We start from the raw sequence: 25,537 nt of genomic DNA, 5'->3' as shown, positions 1-25,537 counted from the left end.
TCACCACCCTCACTGTAAAAAAAATTTCTTCCTTATACCTGTCTGAATCTACCCTCTTTTAGTTTAAAACCATTAAATATGACTTGCCTACATAGGCACTGTGCCAATAAATATTCTGGGTATATTTCACTCAGGGAAATAATTTGTCAGTAAAAATTGATTATTCTGTCAGCAGGAGAAAAGATTCTACATAGCTTCATGAAGCTCATGCCTGCTGAAGGAGACTTTTGTGGTGATGGTTGTTTTTGACTAGAGTCTGCTTTGCTTTCCAATCAGTGAGAGGACCCATTTAATGTGTTTTTAATAATAACAGATTCTGTCAAATATAGTTTTGTGTTACTGTTTTATCCCATTTTGTGCTGCTAAACTGATTGTCTTTCAGGAAGCTTCTTAACAACTACAACTTACTCTTGCATATTTATAGATAAAAGCTGTAGTTCCTTTGTGTTATTTTGAAATAACAACTTCTAAACTGTTTTTATTTCCCCAACAGCTTATGAAAAGCACACACAGAACATTTGCAGTTAACCTTTCTACTGATCTGCTCACTATGATACACTTATGTGGTACTGTAAAAGCTGTTGTAAAAGTCACCTTGGTAACAAGAGCTGGTCAAGTCTGCATGTTAATTCACATATAAAAAATAATCAAATCCCTGGCTGAGGCTAAGAAATTAAAATGTGTTGTGACTTCTCATCACCCACTGTCCTGTTTACCTTCCAACAAACTCTAAAAATCCAGCTGTGCTGAAGTTAATAGCATTTGATTTATGAACAAACAAGCTTTTGTATTAAAATGGCAAGTTGGTAAGCAAGTTACTAGTATTTCAGCAAATGTAATTCATAAACATAGGAATTATCTACTTTTGCTTCTTATATACAGAGCCTTTGAAGAAAGACAGAAGGAAGAAGAAGCAAAAGAACAAAGATTTAGAGAACAAGTTCTGCAGCAGAGGAAAATTAAATTTCAGGAGGCAACTGCTAAGTTCCAACATGCTCATCAGTCCTTTTCTCAGCAGAAACAAACAGGTTTGTCAACTAACTGTTATTCACAATACAAGTATTTTTATATTCACAGAATCAGTGAATAGTTAAGGTTGGAAGGGACCTCTGGAGGCCATTAGTCTTTTCTGCTAGTAAACAGAACAGTTAACTTCACTCAAAGTAATTGAATTCACAAAAGCAAAACAACTGACAAGAAGCTCAGATCTGATAGATAGGACAATTGGGTAGGGGAAATAAAAACAGATTTTTTTTTCCTAAAAACTGTATTTTGAGACATTTCACTGTATTCCAGCCACAGTAAGTACATGACCTCCTTGAGGTATTGTGGCTTCCTGGGTTTTCCCCACTTTTTTGACTGCAGTGTGCTTATTGGTTGCAGTACTGTGTTTCCACAGCTGGGTGAGAGGTGTTACAAAGCCAGTTACTAGGATAGTGTAATGATCCCCTCTTTGAACCTTTGGATATAAAATATTCCAAAATGTGCATTTTGTTTGTGATTAAGTAAATGCAGTCCTAGCATATATTATTATGGTACATAACTTTCTTTTTCTTGAATTAGTCCACTTTCTAAGCTGTTCTCTTACTGGGAAGCAATGATCACTTCAACTCAGTTCCTGCTTTCTTGGAATCAGTGCAGATTGGCAGGAGTTTGTAGCAGCATTGGCCAAGTCTGATTTCCCGTCAACTTTCCAGTGTTCAAATGCTTAAGATATGGTCTATTACTTAGGTATTCTTTAACAGATTTACTCTCCCAACTGCAGTTGTGCCAGCTGTGAGGTAATGTCTCTGACTTCAAGATCAAATGTCAGATTAAAATAACAAAATAGAACAGTACTGGTTTAAGGCTTCTTCATAGCTCTACTGACAGCCCAGACTGTGTAGCAATAGAAGGAATCACAGTTTTTTCTCTTGGTTTTCCTTTATAGAAATTCTGCCTCTGCTACTCTCTATCCTACTTCTACTCACTTGAAAGTGGCAACACATTGTGCCTGTCTGGACTTTTTCTTTCCCCACTGGTTCAATTATTAAGTTACAATTTGGCCTCTGTAAAATATCTGCAAGCCATAACTTTGGCTTAGTGCATGAGTGGAATAATCATGATGTAAAAACAAAGTTAGATTTTTTTAACCTTGTATTTTTTCAATAGTGCAGTTTAAAAGCAAATAGCAAAACTGTTGAATACATATGTGACTGTAACCCTTAAATAGACTGGGATTTTGTTTCAGAGGAACTCAAAGTGCTCTTGCATGTCTAATAATGCTAAACTACTGTGTTTATTGTAACTGTCTGGATTTAGGCTTCCAAACTTCAGCAACTTAACCAAACCATTTATGGTAAAATATTCCAAATTTAAAAAACTCTTTCCCCATTGTGTGTTTTTAGCTCTGATCCCTCCAGTCCAGACTAAAGCAGCTTTTCAGTTAGAAGAAGCTCTTGAACAAATTAAAGGATCAGTTTTAACACCAGGACAGTGCTTGCAAAACATAAACAAAATCAACTTCAGGTAAGCAGTCCTGTTTATTCTGATGATGAAAGGAAGTAAATTTCTTACTGTATTCAATAAAGAGCAGACAATCACCTTTAAGAAATTGTAGGGCATTTCTCTAGTGGCAAAGAGAGCACTTCTGTGAACTTTTCCAGTGAAACATTGTGCAATTTCATTGAGTTGTTTGTGTCCAGTTGGTAAGACAGCAGAGGAGATGACACAAACCTTTCCCCCTCAGTCAAATTCTGGGAATAGTCAAGACTAACCCAATCTCCAGTCAGTTATGAGCCCAACTCAGATTGCCACGGTTATCAAATTATTTGCTGTTCTCACCTAGACCTATTCTGTCTAGGTGATTTTTTATCCAGATTTTTCTCCTTTTGACATTCAAGGATACACTAGTTTATATGTTCACCCAAGGATCTTCTTTACAGCTATCATTCCTTTATATTTCTCATTCTTTATGTGAAGCAAGAGTGAACTGGTAAAAATTTGACCTGAAATTTCATTTTATATCACATAAAATTTTATTTGCATACTTTTTCTAAGATACCTTGACTTATAACAGAATGTTCCTTCATATATACTTTATTTATCTGCTGTATTTCCTACTAGTTCCTGATTATCTCTTTCCCAACCTCTCATTTCTTTAACATTTCAGCTCAGGGGGTTATTTTTGTTGTAGCTGCTTTTATTATTCCTTTCTGTATTTCAGTTATTTTCTGCATGATATAAATTGTACAGATGTTCAGAACAGAAATAAATTCTGCCTGAAAGGGGTCTCCCTACTGTTGGGCTTCAATGTGCTCTTCAGTGTGACATTGATACTCAACTTGTTTACATATCTCTGCTCTGATTAACACATTTTCAGGTGATAAACTGGTCAGTTGAGAAAATATTTTATAACTCATATGTCGTAGCCATCTTTTTGTGAAAATCCTTTCTTAGGATTTTTTTTCCCTTCTGAGAAGTGGAGGCCTCAGAAACAAAATGTAAACAATGGTTATCTGCTGCTGTGGAATGCAACAGGTGGATTTTTGATTGGCTCATCTTGGATGTTTATAATTAATGGCCAATCAAGGCCGAGCTATCTCAGACAGAGTCCGAGAGAGCTTTTTTTTATTATTATTCTTTTCTATTCTATTCTTAGCTAGCCTTCTGAGATGAACCTTTTCCTTCTATTTCTTTTTAGTATAGTTATAATGTAGTATATTTATCATAAAATAATAAATCAAGCCTTCTGAACATGGAGTCAACATTTTCATCTCTTCCCTCATCCAAGAACCCCTGTGACCACTGTCAAACTCATAGAGCTTAACACTCACGCTATTTTCTAGGCAACATTTATAGGAAGATTGCAGCAACAAAACCAAAGAAACAAACAAGAAATCTACCTGTTAAATCTAAGTTTCATTTATGCAAAAACGTAGATGTCTTTGAATCCTATCTCAGATTTGCTGATCATTTGTCTCATTTCACTCATAAACTTGATTAAGGACAGCATCTCACTGCCTTAATAATTTCTTTCCTTATTTTTCAAGTTTTTTCAAGCTGCTTCTTGTGCAACACATTGCACAAACCACTTACCATTTCTTAGAGTGCTGTCATTCCATTTTTATCTGCATAATATAAAAGACTCATTATTCTTTAATAATGGTAGTTTGTTCTTTTTCTGGCTTTCATTTTCTTAACCTATTTTCCTAAGGAAATTATATTTATATGTTCATATTATTTTACAGTTTGTTTTCCCCTAGTAACCAATTTGAGAGAAAGCTAAGAATCTTGAGGTTAATTATATTTCTGCAAGTTTGAAATTAGAAATTTCTCAAGGAAAAAAAATTAAAATAAGTGACCCCAGCATCTGAAAAGTTTAAAATTAGAGCCCACTATGACCTATGGGGAGGTCGTAAGACACCTAGTACAGATAAAACAGAAGAGCATTTTGAGACAGTTCTGAACAGTGAAGGTTCTTTAAAAGTCACCAGTTCTGAGCTGTAAAGCTTTAAAAATTTCTTAGAATCCCTTTAATTGGATATTTTGGGATGGGTGATAACTAACTCATATGAAGTAGTAGATACCTTTCTGTATTTCTGTTGCTTCTGACAATTTTATAAATGCTGAAGCCAAAAATCTTGTGTCATCTTTGAATTAACCCTTCCTCAGAAAGAGAATGCCTAGAATTAATTGACAATGCCGTCTTAGAGGAAGAAATGAATACTGTATTAAGTATGAAAGATAAATATAGCTTCAGACCCAAGTGAATATCTGAATTTTACAAGATTCTAGGATTCATAATGTCTTTCTTTTAAAAGGTGTAAAAAAATAAATTAAGCAATGGAGACATATTGACTCCTCTTGGAGAAAGCAAAAGTCCTGACACACCTAATAAGTGTATTCCATGCTGCAGTAGAGCCATTTTTCTTCTAGTAGGGTTTAGTTATTGAATACTAAAGCAAAGATTTTGGAGAACTCATCAGCCAACAGACACAGGGATGTTTGTACATTAGGTGTGCAACTGGCATGCTGCTCTTTTTACAGGATATATTTCCCTATTGGTGTTTAAAATTGCTATGTTTGATAAAGTTGAGTCTTGGGATATAAACTTTAATATGACAAATCAAAAATGGTCTGTAGAAAAGTTGGAATGTTGAAACTTTTGTCAATATAAATGGTCCAAGCATGTAGAAATTTTTATAAATTTGAATGGTCTAAGCACTCAAATAAAGAAGGTTTTGTGTGTCCACCAACAAACCACATTTTTGGGGGCCAGGTGTCAGTCAGTCTGGTCCACAATAACAAAAAAGATTTGGGATAGGGAGAATATCTGCCATTCAAAAGAAAACAGCATGCAGTTTTCTAAGTTCAGTAAATAAATATGTGAATTTGTTCTCCCTTTTTGCTGTCAGCCATCTCATCAGAAATAATAAATTCCCTTTCACATTCTCCTTAGGTCACTGCAATTGAGCCAATGTTTTTTGTAGTCTTGTATAAAATCTCCTGAAAAATAACAATAATCTCAAGTGTTTGAAAGCTTTCATTTTCCATTGCCCGAAAATTATAAGTGTTGTGATAAATATGAAATAAAAAAGGTCTTATTAGATTATTTACCCACTTGAAACAGATCCAGTAAAAAGAAAAGAGACAATTTTAGGTGCAGGAAGAGAAGGCTCAGAAGAAAAATCTTAAGCTGAAGAAATAGATAGAAATGAAGGAAAGAGGTTATTGAATTTCTGTACATATGTGAAACATATATCTTCAACTAAGTGTTGGTCAGAGGGCCCAACTACACTAGGTACTCTAAAGATTTTTTTTTGTCAGGCAGCAAATACCAATCCTGTAGCACACCACGATACTGATGTTACACATCATTGGTAGATTTGGGCCCTATGGATACTAGAAAGCCTTCTGGCTCTTTGAAGTAAGGGAATACCTGACAGCATCAATATAATACGCTCTGCATAAGCCAACTTTATGGAAAAATAAAGCCCATTTTCCTGTTCCGTTTTTTCTTTTGTTAAAAAAAAAAAAAAAACTCAATTTTTTTTTTGTTTGGTTTCTATAAATTACCAAACTGTTGACTGACATTTTCCATATTAATGTATCTTGAAGCAGTCACCCAACAACCCAATCAGAAAATTCTATTTATTAATAAACACGAGAGAAGTTTTAAAATGGAAAGTGTTGGACACATTCAGATAGTACTAACAGCATTTGTCAGGCTTTTCATCATTTATTGATGTTGTATACTTTTGGTAAGGAACATATTTAAAAATGTACAGTTGATGCATAGAAATAAGCCAGAGTAATAATTTGCTTGTTTGTACCAAGATCCACAGATGAGACGTCATGCTCATCAGCATGCAGAAGTGATTCTTTCCGTCAGAAGCAGAATTCAGCAACCTTTGGCTGTGATGAAACAATACAGGAGAGCAGTAGAACAGACGTGGACAGTCGCCAACTTCTCTTCCAGAAAAATCTGAAAGAAATGCAGCAGCTCCTTGAAAAACAGCATCTCAACAACTTGGAGGTATGATATTTTCATTTTCATGTGATTCATTGCAAGATGGTTTTAAGCGTGACAGAAAGTTTCTTAAATGTGAAAAAAAGAAAGTTCTGTTCAGCTGTCTTTATCAATTAGACAATACAGGTGGGCAGACTGTACTAAGCCTTATCAATAGATTATTTTTAGTAAAATTATACATGTTTTCCAGAAGGAAGCCAGAGATCTTTAAAAATACTTGTAAGAATGTTTTCACAAATTCATCCAAGGTATCTGTTTTGCTGTCCTTTTTTCCCTGTTAATGAGAGATTTGTATGTCAGATTTCTTGTATCTAACATTGGTAGCCATTAGTCAATCACAGCAGTCTTGTGATCTTGTGATTTAAGTCTCTAAACTTAAATTGATTGTTTTCAGTGCACACCCAAGTTTCTGCTGTGCTGACTGTGACAGCACAAAATGCTATAGCAGTATTATGATGGCATGTGAAATGTCGGGGGATTTTTTTTTGTTAGGTTGGTTTTTTTCCCAGTGTGTGGTGGTATGTTAAAGATATCTTCAAGTCTCTTGAGTTCCTTTTTTATCATCTTTGGAATAGCTGCAGGTGTTCCAGTAATGAGCTTTTTCTGCCTAAACTAATTTTTAGACTGAAAATAAGTTTAAAAAGTCACCTTAGAAACAGTGAAAATCAAGAACTGAGCTCTAGGGTAATTTTTAGTTGTGCACCTTTAAGTGTGATTTTATGGCTCAGTGTTGTCTTTGATTTTGGAAATACTGTCTTCAAAATTACATTTTCTTGAAAAAAAGAGGGCATAGTTTGGGGCTCACTCTTTTATTTCTAGAATATCTATTGGTGTCCAGAGTTGTGGTGTCTGAAATGACCTGGACTCCATGAAGCCCGTCCCTCTATTTTGGTCATGGCTGGAGGCATGGAATCATTGGTGGCCATAGAGCAAGGGCTTTTCCTTTTAATACAAGTGTATAGATAACTAGTGAAAGACTTTAAAGTGTTCAGATATGGTTTGACATTGATGTTTCTAGGAGCATTAATCTCTGCCTTTGTATCTACTTTGTTCTGATGGTTATGCATGAAAATCTTGAGCAGCTGATGGCTAACACAGAAAATCTCACTCAAATGAAGTGAGGTTCAAAAACGTTGAATGGAGAGAAAGTATAGCTTGTACAGGCAGTGTCTTTCCTATTTCTGAGCATAAAAGAAGGAAGAGAAAGTGACAATTTATAGAAGAAAGCTGATAAAACTGAATTCTAGATAACCACTTTAAAAAAATAGAAAAAATATTAGCTTTTTTTAATAATATCACATTTGCATTTCACTGGTAGAGAGTTTGTAAATCTCTCCCTAAATGATGATGGTGAATTTGGCAGTAGCTACATTAGAACATCTTAGAATTAGAAAACAAAACACGTTCTCTTTGAGAAAAATATATAAAAATATTATTCTAAATGTATTTTAAGACATTATAATGGAGTGTTTTATCGAACAGAATATCACTTTCTAATTGAATTCTAGGGGAAAGCTATGAGTCATGCATAATTTTTTACTTTTGGTTTTTTCTAAATGTTATCATCAACTTTGGACAGTGCGTATAATATAGGAATTTGTGTTTACAAATTAATGTTTTTTTGAAAATATCTGCAAAAAATGTTGCATTTTTTCCAGAAGGTATTTTTCTGCTACCACTAGGGGTTGCTCAGCTTCTTTCCTCTGATGAACAGTTTCAAAATGTAAATATTTATACTTCAGACATTTGGACTTGCTTTCTTGAAATTGCATGCTTTAGACTGATTAGAAAAATAGTCAAGAAAGCTATTGACCATGTTCTGAGTTTTGGAAGTTTAATACTTGGATTGTGCTGATGGCTGGCATGCCTGTGCATTGTGACATCCTGTATTGTGAAATAGTATTTATAATTCTCTTACTAATAAAATTTATAATTTATAATGATTTAGAATACTCTTACTGAAACCAATAGACTTCAGTGGTCTTGATACTACCTGTTGTCCAAAGTAATTTCTGAAATTAAAGTATTTCACTGTGCACATGCTTTGCAACCTAGCCATCCATTGAGATCCTTTGACCTCTCTTTGTTTCTGTTTTTACAGGCCCAACAGGATTATAAAGATTCCTAAAATTCTTTACTTTCCTACAGGGCAATAAAGTTCTGTGTGAACCTTTACCAGTAGATTTGTTGTGTTGCCTGATTTCCATCTCTAAATATTTGTACAGATTCATTGGTAAGCCAAGGGTTTTAGTGGTTTCTACCGTTTTCCAAAATTATTTTGTGTTAAGTACTGAGAGCAGTTGATTTTATTTTGTGCAATAGTTTCATCCAAGCCACTACATCAAATTACTTTTTTATGTTCATGAATATGTTCCATTTTGAAGAATTTAATATTGCTAACTTCATTCACAAATAAAGGTTTTGTCTCTCCATCCTTTCCTGGTTTTATTGCATGCATAAATAAATCCTTTAAGGTGGAGCTAGTACCATGGTCTTTAGCTAAAAGTGCATGCAGCTTTTAACCAAATGACATTAGTCCCAAGGTGCTCGACATTTTTTAGAACTGTTAATTCCTTATGTTGAAATTTTCCATTTCTGGTACCTACCTTGGACTGAATAATTTAGAAAATTTCCACTAAGTGGCTCAAATGAGACAAGGAAGAGTATTTTTCAGGTACTTTTTGTCTTTTTCTTTTTGTCACCTCTTCAATTTCATGGCCATGCAACATTATTTTGATCAGTACAATATTTCTAGGCTCTACCAGAAAAAATTTTGCATTATGCCTGAATTAGACTGGTACCATTACATTTTATGTCTATAGTTTCACCTTTTAAACAAAATACTTGGAAGTAAGAGCTAATTCAAGACAAAATAGGTGTAGATTATCACATGGAGATTGTATGTTCCTATTCCCTCTTTTATATGACCATAATTAGGTTACTCAAGTGGTATCTGTGAAATCTGAATTTAGATCCCTTTCAGGCTGATTTGAAGCAGTATTTTTACCTTGGTTCGCTGTTTATTCTGAGAATATTGTGCAGCCATTGAAGTACTCAGTACCCCTCTTTCTATGGATACCATTCCCCTTGGAAGAAAATAATTCAGTATTTATTGAAATAGGAATGGAACACCGGTATCATTTCTCAGAAATTGCAACACAAAATATATTATGTCTAATACAGGAAAAAATTGTATCTTACTGTGCTGTGTGTGTTTATACATGTTACATATAAAATCACATAAGTGTCTGAGAAACAATGAAGAATATTTTCTAAGTGATGTTCTGCTGAATGGTCTGGACACCACCTGCCTTGCAGGAGTTCACTTGTAAAGCTGTTAGCTGTTGGTGTTGTTGTGCTTCTGAGTTTCACAGTGTCTGTGAAATGGAGATGTTTCAGGTAACTGATGGAAAAACTGTTGTATGACTGGAATGAGTTAACCAAAAGTTCCTTCTGCAAGGGGTGTTGCCAGTCTAATTCTTCAGAGCCATAGGCAAGAGCAGCATGGAAAAAAGGAGTGCTGTGTACAGAGTCTCTCCCAAGCATCAAAAACCAAAAACCGTGAGAGTGCTCAAGGCCTGTTAGTGGGAAAACAGACTCAGACAAGGATGCTTAGGATAAAATGGCATTGAAGCAGAAGTCAAACTCAATTTTGTAGAGACCATTCAACAACTTGAAATAGGTTTCTATGGTCACCTTAAATCTAGAAATGTTGGCCATTTTTTTACTTGTAAATGTGAGTGTTAACATTTTTATGTTGATCATTTAAATTATATGACAGGCCTGAGTGATTTCCTTACTTATTTTCGTCTTGGCAGGAGGAGAGGTGTTCAGTTTTCATTGGCTTTTAACCAATATTGTGACTAACAGCTATATCTTCCACATTATTTCAGTAATCCAAAATTCACATGTGCTATAAAGACAAATTGAAATGTATCTCCAGACTAAATTATTTTACCCAAATACTCCAACTTGTTTTGATTGTGTATTCCTCAAGAGTAGGTTTTGAGGTTTTAGGGGTGGTTTTTCATAAAATAACTTATTCTAAGCTTGTGCTGTATAAAATCATATGACAATCTTCATACCTGACCATCTGGAGTTCATTCAACAGTGTTTTTCCTCATTTCAAAGCCCTTCTTGAGTGGGGTAATAATGTAGGATTGAAGCCGAAATGTAGATTTTCAGTACAAAAGAGGTTATTTCAGAGTTAGACTTATACATGGATAAGGTTATGCTTATGGATACATAATTGTTTGTAATTGTCTGATTGTTACACATACAGCACAGCTTGCAAACCACAGGAACAAGGAAATTTATACTGTCCTTTAATATATACCTGCTCCTTTTTTACAAGCATATAGCTTTTTCATAAGAATTGCCATACATATTAATGTGACTTCGTTTTTGGGTTTACATTCATATACATACATATATATATATCTATATATATATATATATTTATAATATTTTTATAGATATGCATTAAAATATGTTTACCATACTTCATGACTGGTTTTGGAGAGATTTGTTTTACTGCGACAGAGTAAGATGTTCATAAATGTAGCTAAAAGAAAGGAACAGAGTAAAAAATACCAGTATGAAATCTTTAGTGTACTGTAGTTACAGTAAGATGTTTGCTTGCAAGAAGGGACTGGAAGATATAAAGTTTGTGCATATGGGTCTACCAGGATGCTGCATTATACTAACGCTGTATTATCAGTGGTAGTATATACTGGTGTCTCAAGGGGATATTGGAAAATCTGTTGATTTCTCATGAAGATTAAAGTATCAATCTCCAAAGTAATTTTGCCCCTTTAAAGATGGCAGAGCTGTGCTTTAGGGTTTTTTTTAAAAGATAAGACTTTTGTGAATTTTAAAGCAACACAGAATTCAGCTACTTTTTTCTATCCTAGTGTTCTGTTTATATCTTAGTATTCTAATGGTGGCCTGGGTAACCAGGAGCCGATCAATTATTTTATTATTTCTAATACTAGTTATTATAAACCTGAAGCAGCACTACTGTGACATTTAGTAGCTTGAGCTTTGCTGGACAGTTTATGCCCAATACTTGCATATCTCCATAAGGAAGTATGGGTCACCATAACTAAACTACAAAATAAAGCATCAAACTAAACACCCAAAATTCAGAAGACAAGGATAAGCAGAGAGTAACTGTGACCTCTTTCGGAAGACTAGAAGTTCTTGTAATAAACAAAGAATTTCACTGTTTCAAACAGTGGCAAGATTTTAAAAAATTAACCTTTAAATTTGGTAGGTTATTTAAGGGAAGGTAGATGCTGAAAGCTTGTACAAGTTCTTAAAAATCAAATCTGTGAAGTTCTTAGGAAGAATGTATGTCTTGAAACATATATGATTGAAAAAAGTTGAATTTGTAAAAGAGGTAACATCTAAGTCATAGAATTTTTTTCAAGATAAGTGATTATATTAATGAAGCATGCAGCGAATTTTGGAAATTACATGAAACTGCCTTATTAGGTAAATGTATTTCTAGAACAATATAAATATAAGTATTAGAAAATGCTCTTAGATATATTGTTTAGCCTTCAAGTTGCCCTGTATGGAGTCAGCTTTGTACTCAGTGATCCTTGTGGATCCCTTTCAACCCGGGATGTTCCATGATTCTAAAAGTATTTCTGTAGCTGACCTTTAGTATTTCCTTACATAAATCCACTCCTGCCCTGGTTGCTGCTGTGCAGTGAAGAACAGTGAGACCATGTTAAAAACTCTTCCATCTTTACAAAGTATACTGCTAAAAGAAAAAGCAATCCTTTTTCATTGACTAAAAAAAAGTATACTATTTTTGTAGAAAATAAGGAGCTCTGGTAGGGTTCCTCAGCTGAATGAGAGATTATTTTAAAAATTATATTCACACACTGATTCATTCAGGAACTGTGTATTGGTCAAATAGTATTAACCTATTCTTTTTTACTGATGTTATGGCTCCAGATCATTCAAATCTGTTAACTGTAATCATTAAAATGATTATTAGTTAAACACAAAAGAACTTCTAGAATTCATAGTTCATATCCATGCCCAGTATTTCTATATGACTATCTGTCTTATCATGGTTTTTAATTATGCAACCAATGTTATTGTTGTATGACAAATTTGCGGGGTAGACAATGCCTGCTCAAACTGAATTTATTAAGGGGTTAGAGACTAAAAAAGGGAACAATGCATTATGGTGGACACTGCCTCACCATTTAATCATTTAACAATTTTAATGGTATTTTTACCTAGCATTATAAATTACTAGATTAGTGTGTGAGAGTTAGACACCTCGGATAGAGTACTTGAGAAACAGCACTCTGATGTTAAAGCAACAGAGAGACAAGTTCAGCTGAAAATCTGTTTCCTACACAATTATGTACATTTACCTCAGGGCTTATTCAGACTGAAAATCAGAATGAAACATTGGTATTCGGTGTACAGGACACTTTTCTTTTAAAATCTTCTGATGATATGACTTACTGATATTACCTGCATGCCCATGAAATTAGAAACAAGTTCTTTTTATACTGAGAAGTTTGGACCTGTATTTCTAGTATCCTGTGATGATATTTCAAATAAGTCCTTTCAAAAACTCATAGATTCATAGATAGGTAGTTTCTGTATTCTTAGCCCGGGAGGAGATCAGGCACCTAGGCATCAGACTGGGAAAGACAGCCGTGTTGATAGTAACCTTTTCTCTGGTCATCCTATACCTGCAGAGCTTCTTTGGGGGGTTTGGCACAATAGAATGGAACTCTGGTGTAAGGTAAGCACCAAAATCCTTTCACAGTGTCACTTGCTCTCTTGAGATCTACCAGATCTTCTGAGAAATAAGTATTGTGTAGTGCTATGTACGTGAGGTTTTTCAAACTCATATAGAAATAAGATTATTAATTTTGAATGGACTTTCCCATTCCATAGTTGGTAAATTTGAAACGAGTTGTTTAGGAACCTCACTGGCTTTGAAAGTTAGTTTTGCATCTAAATAAGTTCAGTGGTGTCTTTTACTTCACAGTCAATGTCAAGTGTAACATGATAAATATACACATATGAAAAACAAAGAATTTTTGTAAAGAAACCAGTTGAAATTATCAAAAATGGCAAGTAGTGTGAGAGGTGTGAGGGGCCTCAGTTTTTAGAATAGGTAGCATTTTTTCAGGATTTTATCTTCAGAAGAGTGTTCCTATTCAGGTCTTGGAATTATGAGCAGTCATCACTTCTTTTGCAGAAAATGTCAAATACGCATGTAGGAGCTCTTTAGTGTAATAGCATTCTGACAGAGTCCTTTGCCAGAAAATTCACTTGTCAGGTTCACTTAAAATCTTACTTGTTGCTATATTGTTCTTTCACTGGCCTTATGAAAGATCTCTTAGGCTCGTGTTTTCTCTTTGCTTTACTAAAATGAAGTTGTTTGACACAGCTGTTCTAAGTCCTAAGACATACAAGTGACCTCTTTAACTCCTCGGAAGTATTCCTTTCCTAGGAATGTGGATATGTGTGGGGGTTAGATTTCATGCATTATAACATAAGATAATGCAGGCTATAGGCAATACAGTAAATGGCACTTATATAATAGGAAAAATGTGAATCCAGTAAAGAACAATATAGTACTCTATGAACATTTTGTTTACTTATCGTCCTATAAAATTCTCACAGATAAAATAAAATTAACTCATTGGGATTTCTAGGTTTATTTCCCTGCACTTATTGATCACTAAAAAAGCATAATTGTTGAATGCTTTTTTATTTCTGCAGAAGGACTTCTAATTACACATTTTTACAAGAAAATGGGACATTCATTTGCATTACATAGTACTGGCAAAGGGGAAATATGTAAATATTTTAATGAGAATGTTAAGTATCTTTAATGTGTGAAAGGATGAAATTGTATGATGCAACAAAATAAATGTAAATGAACTAAATTTGCATGAACTAAGTAAGAGTGAGTGTGTTTCAATGAGAACTCCTTCTTTGTTCTTTAGTTCCTAACATTTCTGGATGTTACCTCAACTGAGATTTTGTTTTCCATGGGCTATGCTTTATAAGGAGCATACTTATTTACATAATGTAGGAACAAGTCTATTTTCAACCACTGGACCACAGCTATGTAGATTTTTTTATTTTAATTTTTGAAAGTTGGAAATTTTCTTGCACCCTCCAGATTTATCTGCTTAACTTAACCTGCTATCAAGAGCAGGTTTTTTTAAATCTATCTTTACAAAATTTTTCTTCTGTCATTTGAGAAACACATTTTGCTATACAGGTGCAGTTTCCAAATTAGACAAGAAGTAAGCCTGACAGCTGTAATTTCTTTTCGCTGTTTTTTTCCCCCCTCTGAAAATTTCAAAATTAGTTCTTAAATTTGGCCTGATATAAAAAACTCTGAGTATATGCTTTTTCCATGTTTGGGAAAGTTCAAGCAGAGGTTAACAATATAATTTCAGCAAAAATAAAGGTTAATAAATAACTAACAAAGTGCTACTTATTCTTTTTTATTAGAAGGACACGGGTAAGTTTAGTTTGAAAATAGTCCCTAAAGGGATCTTTCCCTACACTTCCTTCTTTGATCTTCTATTTAGTATCTTTATCTCAGATCACAACTATAACGGAAGACTGCACCAACCTCTAAACATCTAGTGCAAGATAAGATTTAATTCAATAATAAAAAGTAAATAATTCAATTTCAGGACTTACTAAGCTTTTTCTTCTGCAGTTTAATATATTTATACAGTTATAAAATATACAGTATGTAGATATAGCAATTTTATTGTAATACAAAATGTTTACTACAAAAATGTGTTATTATTTGCTAAAGAATTCAGTGTTTGATGAGTTTTCAAAAGGTTAATTCAATGTCATTCAAGGGGATATATAGTCATTCACCCTAGGTTAACAGATTTTGCTATTTGAAACATTTTCCATTTATTAAGAGTGCATGTCTAATTCAGCTTCTCATAATTTTTCATACCAATTTTGTCCAACATAAGGTTTAAAATTACTTTGCTGCTGAGCTGTGTGAAAGTGAACTTCCAGGCAAGAGTATATGAGACTGAAAATTGTTGACATGCTTGTCTTCCTTTATGTTCTTGTGTATTTTGAAGTCTTGTACTTTACAAAGTATGTATTTTCAACCATGTCAGCATCTCAGTGCTTGGATAGAGGAGTAATAGCGAAGAAAACATTTGTGAAGTACATGCACACAGCTGTCCCACTGTATTTCAGTAGATGAGTCCCTTATGCCCTGGGACTTGATCTGTCCTCATAGAATAGGAGATATTTTCTTCTTTCTGACAGACTTGAAGAAGGAGTTTCACTGGGGGGAGTTGTTAATCACTGTGGTTATGATAACTAAGAGACTTTTCTGTGTTTATCATGATAAGGCTTAACTCCTCATCACTTGTGGCACTTTCTAGGAAAAGAAATATACTCTGTCTAGTAATATGGAAAAGTTGCAGTTTGGGATAGATCCCCATCAAACGTTCATTTTCGTGGATTTTCTTTCAATTTATAACTCAAGTACCTTTACAGAGATGAAAACCACCCAGTCTCATAGGGAAATTCAGAAAAAGTACTGTTGTTAGATAAATTTAGTTCCTTTTTTAATATTGCAGATTTATATATAATTTAAGATTAAATTTGTTGAACTATGCTGCTCTCTCTTCTGGATTTCTTCCCAAACTATGTCATTTTCTTTTGCAATTTAACCCAAATAAATTTTGACTTGATGGAAACACACATGGAGATATGACCCCAAGTCACAAAAACACTAGGCTTAATATTTATTTGGTCTAATCTCTCATTAATGAAAAATCATTATCAGCAAAACCACATTTCTGATAAATCTGAGAGTTTGGTTTTATGCCTGTATTTCAGAATTTTCATCAAGAAATCAAAGAAACAGATGATTCAGACAGCCTGATGAGCCTTGACAGTCTTGAGGCTGGAGAACAAAATGGAAATTGCACAACACAGAGTGAATCATCTTTTACCACACGGTGTGACTGTGCCCTGTATGAACCAGAAAAATGCCAGACTAGGAATAATGGTTTACTTCACACAGATCAAAGTACTTCTAAAAATGTGCATCTAAATAATTGTCTGAGAAATGTAGATTTGCTACACTACCACAACATACCTATTCATGATCTTTTAGCTAAACATAATGTTCTAACTCCTGCTGAACGTGTAAACACTTCAGAAGAGGAATCATCGGCTTCTCACAGATCTGGAAAACAACCTGCAGAATTCTCTGCCTCTGGTAAGCAAAAGAGCTCTGTAAGTAATGCATTTATTTTACTGCAAAACATAAAAGACAGAAGCAAGCCATCTTCTGGAGCAGCTAGCACATTTGCCACTGGTCATCCTGTTTTCAATCCTAGCAGAGCCTGGGACAGCCCTGATTCTATTCCAGGAGTAAGAATTCAGGATCTGATGCAAGATCAGAGTTTTAAAATGACCCCGCAGGAGAGAACTAAATCTATGCAATCATCCAGTCAACCTATTGCAACATCTGTAATCTTATTTCCTAATCAGGGATGTTCCACTGGCATTCCCAGCACAGCTGATGTATTATCAAAGGACAAAAACATCAGCACAAAAACATCAGGCTTTTTAAAAAACACCTTTGGAAAAATGACTGAAACAAAAGAAGAAAATATTAAGTGTATGAATGATATTATTTCAGAAACATCTTTATTTCAGGACATACCAAATGCCTCAGTTCTGTTGGAAGTTAAACAACAGAATAATAAAGAAGGAACAGGAAATATAGTTGAAAATATGTCACTGTTACCTGATACAGAGTTCAATTCTGGCACTCCTGCACAGGACAAAAGCCTGAAAAATAATATTCTTGAAAGAAAAAGAGTGAAGTTATTTGGAAGTATCTTAAAGAAGGGTTCTAAGTATGAACCTAGTCATTTCAAAGCTGTGGTCACAGACCATGCGATCAGTTCTGGAACTCAAGTCATGTCATCTATCAGAGACAGTTTAGAACTGGCAAAAATAAAAAAGAAAAGTGCAGAAATTGAAAAATGCAATAGGAAGCTAAAATGGTGTGATGAAATTGACCAGATAATAATAGAAAATGATGAAAAATGCTGTGAAAAAAGCATCAGTGAAATCTGTTCTTCAAAACTGCAATGTGTTCAAACTGCAAATAACGCTCCTAAGAATAATTTAAGTATTGTTCCTCAGCCTTCAAACCCCATGTTCATAAAAAATCATCAGGAAAATTCTTATATGTCAAAACCAAACATTAATACTGAAAAATCAAATAAAGAATACCCATCTCAGAATATATTTACATCTACAGGATCCTTTTCTGCTAAGAAAGCTTGGATGGTATCAAAAGGTGAAGCAAGTAAACCCCCAGTATGTAGCACAAATGCTAAAGAAGGTGATCGACTCAAAAATAAGGCAAAAATAACCAGAAGAGCAACATCTGTAAGAGTCCAGTCACATTTTATGCCCAAGAAGAGAAGAGGCACTCTGATCCAACTGCAGTCAGCCACTGAAGCCAACCAGACTCAAAAAGCTCCAGGGAAATACCTCGCACCTCACCCACCTTCCACACCTCTGCCAGGAAACAGAAGTGTTGAGAACACAGGCAGCCCTGGGTGTCACTCACTGCCGCCTGCATGCCTGCAAGCTACCGGTGCTAGCAGCAGTGATTTCAATGGCAGGCATGTTGTGCCAGCCAGTCAGGTTTTAAATAGGAACAGTGCAGAAAACAGTGAGAATATTGCTGGCTGTGCTGGCTTGGCCACTGCCATCTCTACAGCTGACTGCAGCACAGCCAAAGACAAACCTTGGGCAAAAAATACTTGTTCTGTAAATAGTGTTAAGGCAAGCGCCTGTCAAGATCATTCAGTAACTTGCTCTGAGAGAAGACCTGTTAACACAGAAAATAGATTACATCTCCATCATATCCCAGCAGCTGGAAAAACAAGCACCTTCTGGCATGGAGCACATTCTACCCAAGCTCCAAAAGAATCTGCTACTGGTAAGAGTCATGTTTCTGGGTCTGGGGTGGGGGAATGTTCAGACAAAAGTCTTCTTCAAATACATCACAGATTTGTTTTCAGTTAAAACATCCAACCTTTTCATCCATTCACACAACACAGCCAGTTTTAACAAGCTTTCACCATTTGTCATTCTCATTTCTATTCTAGTGGTGCCCAGAGGCCTCTCAAACGTCAATCCTCATTTCTAATAGCTCTCTGCAATATTAAATGAAAAGGAAGTATTTTCCCTGAGATTATATTCATGACTAATTAGCAGATGTGACAGGTGGTCTGAATAATGATATAGGAGGAAGTGACTAAGTTTATACAAGTGAGTTTTACAAGGTAACTAAGAGTGATAGCTTGTTGTCCAACAGTCACTGCCACCTGAGAGTGAAAGGAGGTTAGTTCTACTGTTTTTAAAATGCTGACACTCTAAATGCCTACAATTACTGATACTTAGTCCCTATAATACTATTAAAAGCTGAGCAAAAATTAAAGATTAGTTAAAATTAAAGAGCTTCTGCCAGGCGAACATTGCTCTGCTGCAAGGTATATCTGATTTATAAAGAATTCTAAGAAATTTGAGGAACAATATTGCATTTTATTAAAAATTAGCCTTGGGAACAATATGAGGCACAAATTGGTTGATAAGGTAGAGGAAAGATGGATAAGAAATATTTGGGAGAGTAAACTTTAATCTCCTGGGGTTTACATTTCAATTGACATTTCATGCTTTTTTATTTGCCTTGTTTGTCCTGTGCAGCCTAGCTATATTCTGTGCCTTGGGCACTGATGACATCCTTGTGCTTGTAATTTCTGTGTAGTGTGCTGGTTTGCTTCCTACTCAGGGCTGCAGCTGGAGCTCCTGAGAGCTGTAGTCCCTGCTTCAGGTACCAGCAGTATTCCGAACTGCTTTTCATACTGGGATCACCCCAAGGTCTGGCCATGGAACTCAAAGATTCTTTCTAACAAAATGATGAATATCCTTAACTTTAACCCCCACACATTTTTAGTTTTATCTACAGTAGTACAGTTTTAACAGTTTTTACAGTTTTAATGGAGTGATTCAGAACATCTCTGTTGTGTAAGAGCAGATGCAAGCAGGTGAATATTCTTGGCCTAAAGCAGGGGTGGGAACAGAAAATATTATCTGCTTGTCTGTTCCAGTTCAAAGTCAAACAGATGAGTTTAAGATCTGTGTGACTTAACCTATTTGATTTTACATTGGAAATGAATGAAGACTTGCTTTACCATGCCTTGCCTCCAGCAGAGATTTTTGTCTCTTGATGTCCTTATCTGCACATGAAATCAATGAATCAGGAAATGTCCTGAGTCCAAGTTGTGCACGACTAACAATGACTTCACTGCAGCCTTATCTGCACTACATCCCCCACATAACTCCAGCTCTTTTAGAGAAGAGCTGAGTAACTGCCTTTTAAAATGTATGTGGGTTGCCCTCTCTCAGTATCTGCTTGTATTTTGGATTTTGAAAGTCGTCTTTATTTTAAATACTCTAGATAGCTCTTACTGACTTGCTGTTATTTGTTCAATTGCCTGCAAATGCATATAGACACCATAGTCTTGTCCTAAAGTGCTTGCAGTGAGACTGAATACTGCAGTGCTCTCTAGTAAAATATCTGCAGAGTTCCATGAGGTCTGTGAAGACACTGTAGAAAATGTGATCTGTTGCAATGCTTTGCCAAATGTACAGAAAGTGAGATAAATACAATTGAGAACGAGATGACTACAATTGTTGTCCATGAGGATCTTAATTTAGTTTGGCTTCCAGGCTTCAAGTTGTATATCTCCTGCCTGACACACATTTGTGGTGGTGTGTGATGTAACGTTGTTTGATTTGGTCTGGTTCATCCTGAATAGTTTCCCCCTCTTTCCCTGGAAATCCCCAATTTCTTATCGTTATTTGTCTATCATGTTTCCCCTCCCCTATCCATCAGATGTGTCTTGTTGTCCCCACCCCTGGCCTTTGTCCATCACTCGGCAGCCCTGCCTTTCCTTCTAGAACCTTCTCCCCAGGGTGTCAAGTGATTGGGCAAGGGCAGGGACCCCTCCCCAGTTTTTTGCTGATTTGTTAGCCTCATGCGTTCATCAAACTATGTATCAGTTTTTTCATACCCTCATTTGCTGTCGTGTTGCCCCTCCCAGGCCCTCCCCCTTCCCTTATAAGCTGTCACTTGCCCTCAGTTCGGTGCTCAGTCCTTCTCCCTCCACCCTGCTTTTTCTCCCCCTTCGACCTTCCTCCAATAAACCTGCCAACCCTTCCTGAAGGCTGAGTCCTCCTTTCCTTGCCTGCGCCTCCCTGCGTCTGCCGCCCTCCTTTGCTCTCGCATCGTGGATCTCTTCGGGACCCATAGGCGCGATAGGAGCTCCGGGCTCCTCAAGCGCCCCTTCGCCGCTGATCGGGGCTGAACGTGAGCCGGGCAAACTCATCATCCCAGCACCGCAGCAGTTTGGCGCCCAACGCGTGGCGTGAAGACCCCTGCATCTGAGGCAGTCTGCGGATCCTGAACACTGTTCGGAGGACTGCATCTCGGAACAGGAGTCCCGCGACGCGCGGGTTGGATTGCTCTAATCCTTTGGGCGACTCACCGCTCTCCGTGTAGCACGCCCTCGTTTCGGGAGGTGCGGTGCTCCGGAGAGAAGAAGGCGACACCCTCTCAGCGCACCCTAAAGAGGCCGCCTTCGGCGCAGGCAGCTCCCGCTAGCAGCAGCCTTGGTTCGTCCCCCTGACGGGTGAGTCTCTTGGCTGTGTTGTACAGCCCACCACCTGACCTCACGGAAAACCTGGCATAGGCATCCCGGTCCTCTCCTCGGCCAGTGGGAGGGGGAGGTCAGGGTCAGTGGGGACCCCGTTTAGTTTTATTTTAGATTCCTTTTGATTTTCCTGTTGCTAGCGGTAGAGCGAGTGGCTGACCCCTGCGTATTCCATCTGCAAATATGGGTGCTAAACTGTCGGCCACTCAGAAAGGGGTTTTTTACCAAGTTGTGGGTACCCTGGGGGGTGGGAATTATAAGTTTAATAAAAGGGAAGTTAAAAGTTTAGTCCGCTGGCTGACCCATACCTACCCCGATTTAAATGCCGAGTCAGTTCGGGATCCCAAATTCCTGAGGCGAGTCCAATCCCGCCTTCAGAGAGAGATCCAAGCTGGCGGCAAATCCTTTCAGAGCCATTTTTGTTTAATATCCCTTTTAATTTCTGCCCTCGCTGTTAAACCCTCTTCCCGGACTCAGCCAGCGGACCCCCAGTTATACCCCAGTTCTCCCCGTCCCCATGCACCTGCCCTTCGTTCCTCGCGCCCGCCCTCCCGAACCGAGTCCCTGCGGGGAGCAGCCCGCGACAGCCCCGCGCCAGGGAGTCATCCGTCCCTGAGCTCCTCGCGGGCGACTCGGTCCCCGAGCCTCCGAAGGTCTGGCCAACCTCCGGAGGAGACTGTTCCTGCTCCCTCTTTCCGCACCCCCTCGACCCCAGTTGTTAAACCCAAAGTTCGTTTCAGTTCTCCGCGGTCCTCTCGCCAAGATGGCGTCAAATCATCCCAAAATGGAGGGGACCGCGTGTTCAATCCTAAAAAACCCCCTTCTCCTTCCCAGAGTTCCCCCACTCCTTCCCGAGCCCCCCCCCAAATCCCTCCCCTTCCCCCCTCGCGGGTTCCTCCCACGTCCCCTCCCCTTCCCCCTCCCCCTTCTCCCCCCCCTCCTCCTCCGCCCCCTGCTCCCGAAACTCCTCCCCCTCCTCCCCCGCCTTCACCCCCTGCAACTCCTCCCCCTTCCCCTCCTCTCCCACCACCCCCCGCCTCCGCAACGACGTCATGTGGCCCCTCCCACAAGGGGAGGCACTTTGCTGCAGAACCCTCCCTCCAGTTCCCACGCCGGGACCCTCCCTCCCCCGCTCCCGGTTCCCACGCCCTCCCTTCCGGTTCCCACGCTCTGGGGGCTAGCGGGGGGGGGGTCCCGAGCCGGGGACCGGAGCTGTCTGCAGTCCCATCAGCAGCCCCGGTCGTTTTTCATCCCGCGGGAGATGGGACAACCCTGGCTCAATGGGTCCCCTTCTCTCACTCGTCCATGAAGGAGCTGTGCAAAGCACAGAAGGAGTTCGGGAGGGACTCCGAATATTTTCGGGGACTCCTTCAGGCCGTCCTGGCGGAGTCGGTCATTACACCTGCCGACCTCCGCCGAGTCTTCCGCTGCCTCCTCAATTCCACCGAGCAAGTGCTCTGGGAGGCAGCGTGGAGAAAGGAAGCCTTGAAGGTGCTCCCGTCCCTATGGGATTCCCCGAACTCCCGGACGAGTGCAGACGGAGAGGTCATTTCCATTGACCATATGCTTGGGACGGGGAACTGGAGTGACGGAGCAGCCCAAGTCAGAGCCATACCCGTAGAGGTTCTGCAGCAAACTGCCCGGGCAGCTGAGAAAGCTTTCTTGGGGTTGCGAGCGGCCACACCCCAGGTCCCATATGCCAAAGTCCTGCAGGGTGCCGAGGAACCATTCCTCGAGTTTGTGGAGCGGCTCCGAAAATCCATTAACTATCAGGTTGAAGGAGAACACTTGCAAGCCGAGCTGTTAAAAGAGATGGCATTCCTCAATGCCAACTCGGCTTGCAAAGATGCGATCAACAGCCTCCCTCTGGAGCCAGCTCCCACCCTGCGGGACATGCTTTTGGTGTGTGGGAAAAAGGTATTAGTCCCATCAGGTACCGGACCACCACCTGCCGCAGCCGCCCGCCTGAGAACACCTTTCTGCCCTGCCGCCGCCGCCGTCGAGGAGCCCCCATCCACCACCGACGTCTGTCCCACTGCCGTGCAGCCGCTGCCAACAACGTCGACCCCGGTGCCCAAGCCTCCAGCCACACCGTGTCACCTGTGTGGGAAGCTGGGGCACTGGATGCCCGCATGTCCCCTCAAACAACAATTTTATGAGTTCAAAAAGTCCGTGCAGGGGACCCACGGGCAAACTGTTCAAAAAAACTAATTAAACAGCGCAGCGGCCCCCTGCGCCAGGACACAAATGCGGAGGCCTGTTCACACCATCCGTCCTGGCGGGAGAAGAGGGAGAACAGTGAGATAATGCCTCCAACTGGACTTGACCTTCATGCCGGACTGACACAAACACCACCTATTAATACTCATGCTCTTTCATCCTGTGTTTCCTCCCGTAGGTTGCAGCTTGCGGAACCATTACATCTCCGTTCCGCCGGTTTCCACCACGTTGCTGTCCTCCCGGAGGGTCTAACAAACTGGGAACGTCAAAGCCACAGTCTCCTCGTCCTAGGCGACACAAAGGCGACCCCACCAGAAGTGAGTATTGTCCCGAGCCTGCTTCCCGCTGGCTCGGAACAAATCTCACTCATGCTGCATTGTGTCCACCCCCCGCTCTTCCTACCGAAAGGGCAAATAATGGCCCAATTCTTTGTCGTGTCACCACCGTATGCTGTTTCCGTTTTACCACCTCCGGAATTTCAATCGGCAACCCAGGCTCCAGACATACCCACAGTAGCCTGGGCTCAAACTCTTGGGCATGAAAAGCCCAAACTTATTTGTAAATTAAAAAAGGGGGGAGAGCAAGTCGCACTACGCGGCTTGCTGGACACAGGGGCAGACGTCACGGTTATTCCCTCTCGGGATTGGCCGTCGCGTTGGGAATTGCAAAGCGTCCCTGGCCACATCAGAGGTGTAGGAGGGCTTCAATTGGCAAAACAATCGAAGAGCATCGTACAAATTACGGGGCCCGACGGACAATTGGCTTCGGTTCGTCCGTTTGTTTTAGATTATACGGAACCCCTGTGGGGGAGGGATCTCTTGGCCCAGTGGGGAGCCCGAATTGACCTACCAGTGGCTCCCCAGGTTTTTCGGGCAGCGACCACTGCTGAGCGCCCCACCTGGAAGCTGGATTGGCTTTCGGATGAACCAGTACAGGTGGCGCAGTGGCCGCTAAACAAACAAAAATTAGCGGCGCTCAACGAGCTCGTGCAGGAACAACTACAGAAAGGGCATTTAGTAGAGTCCATGTCGCCTTGGAACTCTCCCATCTTTGTCATCAAAAAGCCCAACAAAGACAAATGGCGACTCCTGCATGACCTCCGTCAAATTAATGCAGTTATTAAAGATATGGGACCCCTCCAACCAGGGATGCCGTCCCCTGCGATGCTCCCTAAAGATTGGAATTTGGCAGTTGTTGACATAAAAGATTGTTTTTTCCAAATTCCCCTACACCCTGATGACGCGCCGCGCTTCGCCTTCACGGTTCCATCCATCAACCGTGAAGCCCCAGGCAAGCGCTACCATTGGACAGTATTGCCACAAGGCTTAAAGTGCAGCCCGGTGATCTGCCAATGGTACGTCGCTTCCCTGCTGACCCCTGTTCGTGCAGCTGTGGAGTCAGCCATCATCCATCATTATATGGATGACATTTTGATTTGTGCGCCAGACGACGACCTGTTGGCCCATGCGCTTGACCTGACAACCACTGCGTTGGTTGCTGCAGGATTTGAGCTGGCGCAGGAAAAGATTCAAAGGATGCCACCCTGGCGGTACCTCGGCCTTGAAATTACCAAGCGGACCATTGTTCCGCAAAAATTGGCAATAAAAAGCAATATCCGAAGCCTAGCAGATGCCCACCAACTGTGTGGTTCTTTAAATTGGGTGAGACCTTGGTTGGGTATTCCCACGGAAGACCTAACCCCTCTCTTCAATTTGTTGAAGGGGGGAGAGGAGCTGAGTTCTCCCAGGACCCTCACCCCGGAGGCCAAAACCGCTCTGGAGAAAATTCAGAGTTTAATCTCGGCCAGGCAGGCCCACCGGTACCAACCGGGCCTGCCATTCCGTTTTATTGTTTTGGGAAAACTGCCACACCTTCACGGCATGCTCTTCCAGTGGGACGGAGTCATCGGGAAGAGCAAGGACCGCGGGGCGAAGGACCCTCTCTTGATCATAGAGTGGGTATTCCTGAGCCACCACAGGTCCAAGAGAATGACATCGCCACTGGAGCTGGTGGC

The 25,537-nt window shown here is 39.4% G+C and overlaps 1 protein-coding gene across 1 annotated transcript in view; it reads left to right on the top strand.

The window, feature by feature from the left end:
• The window catches only part of CEP126 (centrosomal protein 126), a 45,708-nt gene that overhangs the window by 8,809 nt on the left and 11,362 nt on the right, over positions 1-25,537 (top strand). Inside the window, exons 3-6 of the mRNA XM_036389247.1 lie at positions 883-1,028; positions 2,388-2,508; positions 6,319-6,517; positions 16,397-18,527. Of these exons, the coding sequence (XP_036245140.1) occupies positions 883-1,028; positions 2,388-2,508; positions 6,319-6,517; positions 16,397-18,527 (2,597 nt within the window). The remainder of the gene's footprint in view (positions 1-882; positions 1,029-2,387; positions 2,509-6,318; positions 6,518-16,396; positions 18,528-25,537) is intronic.

This window comes from Molothrus ater, chromosome 2 (assembly GCF_012460135.2).
Source record: "Molothrus ater isolate BHLD 08-10-18 breed brown headed cowbird chromosome 2, BPBGC_Mater_1.1, whole genome shotgun sequence".
Taxonomy (NCBI): domain Eukaryota; kingdom Metazoa; phylum Chordata; class Aves; order Passeriformes; family Icteridae; genus Molothrus; species Molothrus ater.
The sequence above is the reverse complement of the archived record's forward strand: the minus strand, read 5'-3'. Positions and strand labels throughout refer to the sequence as shown.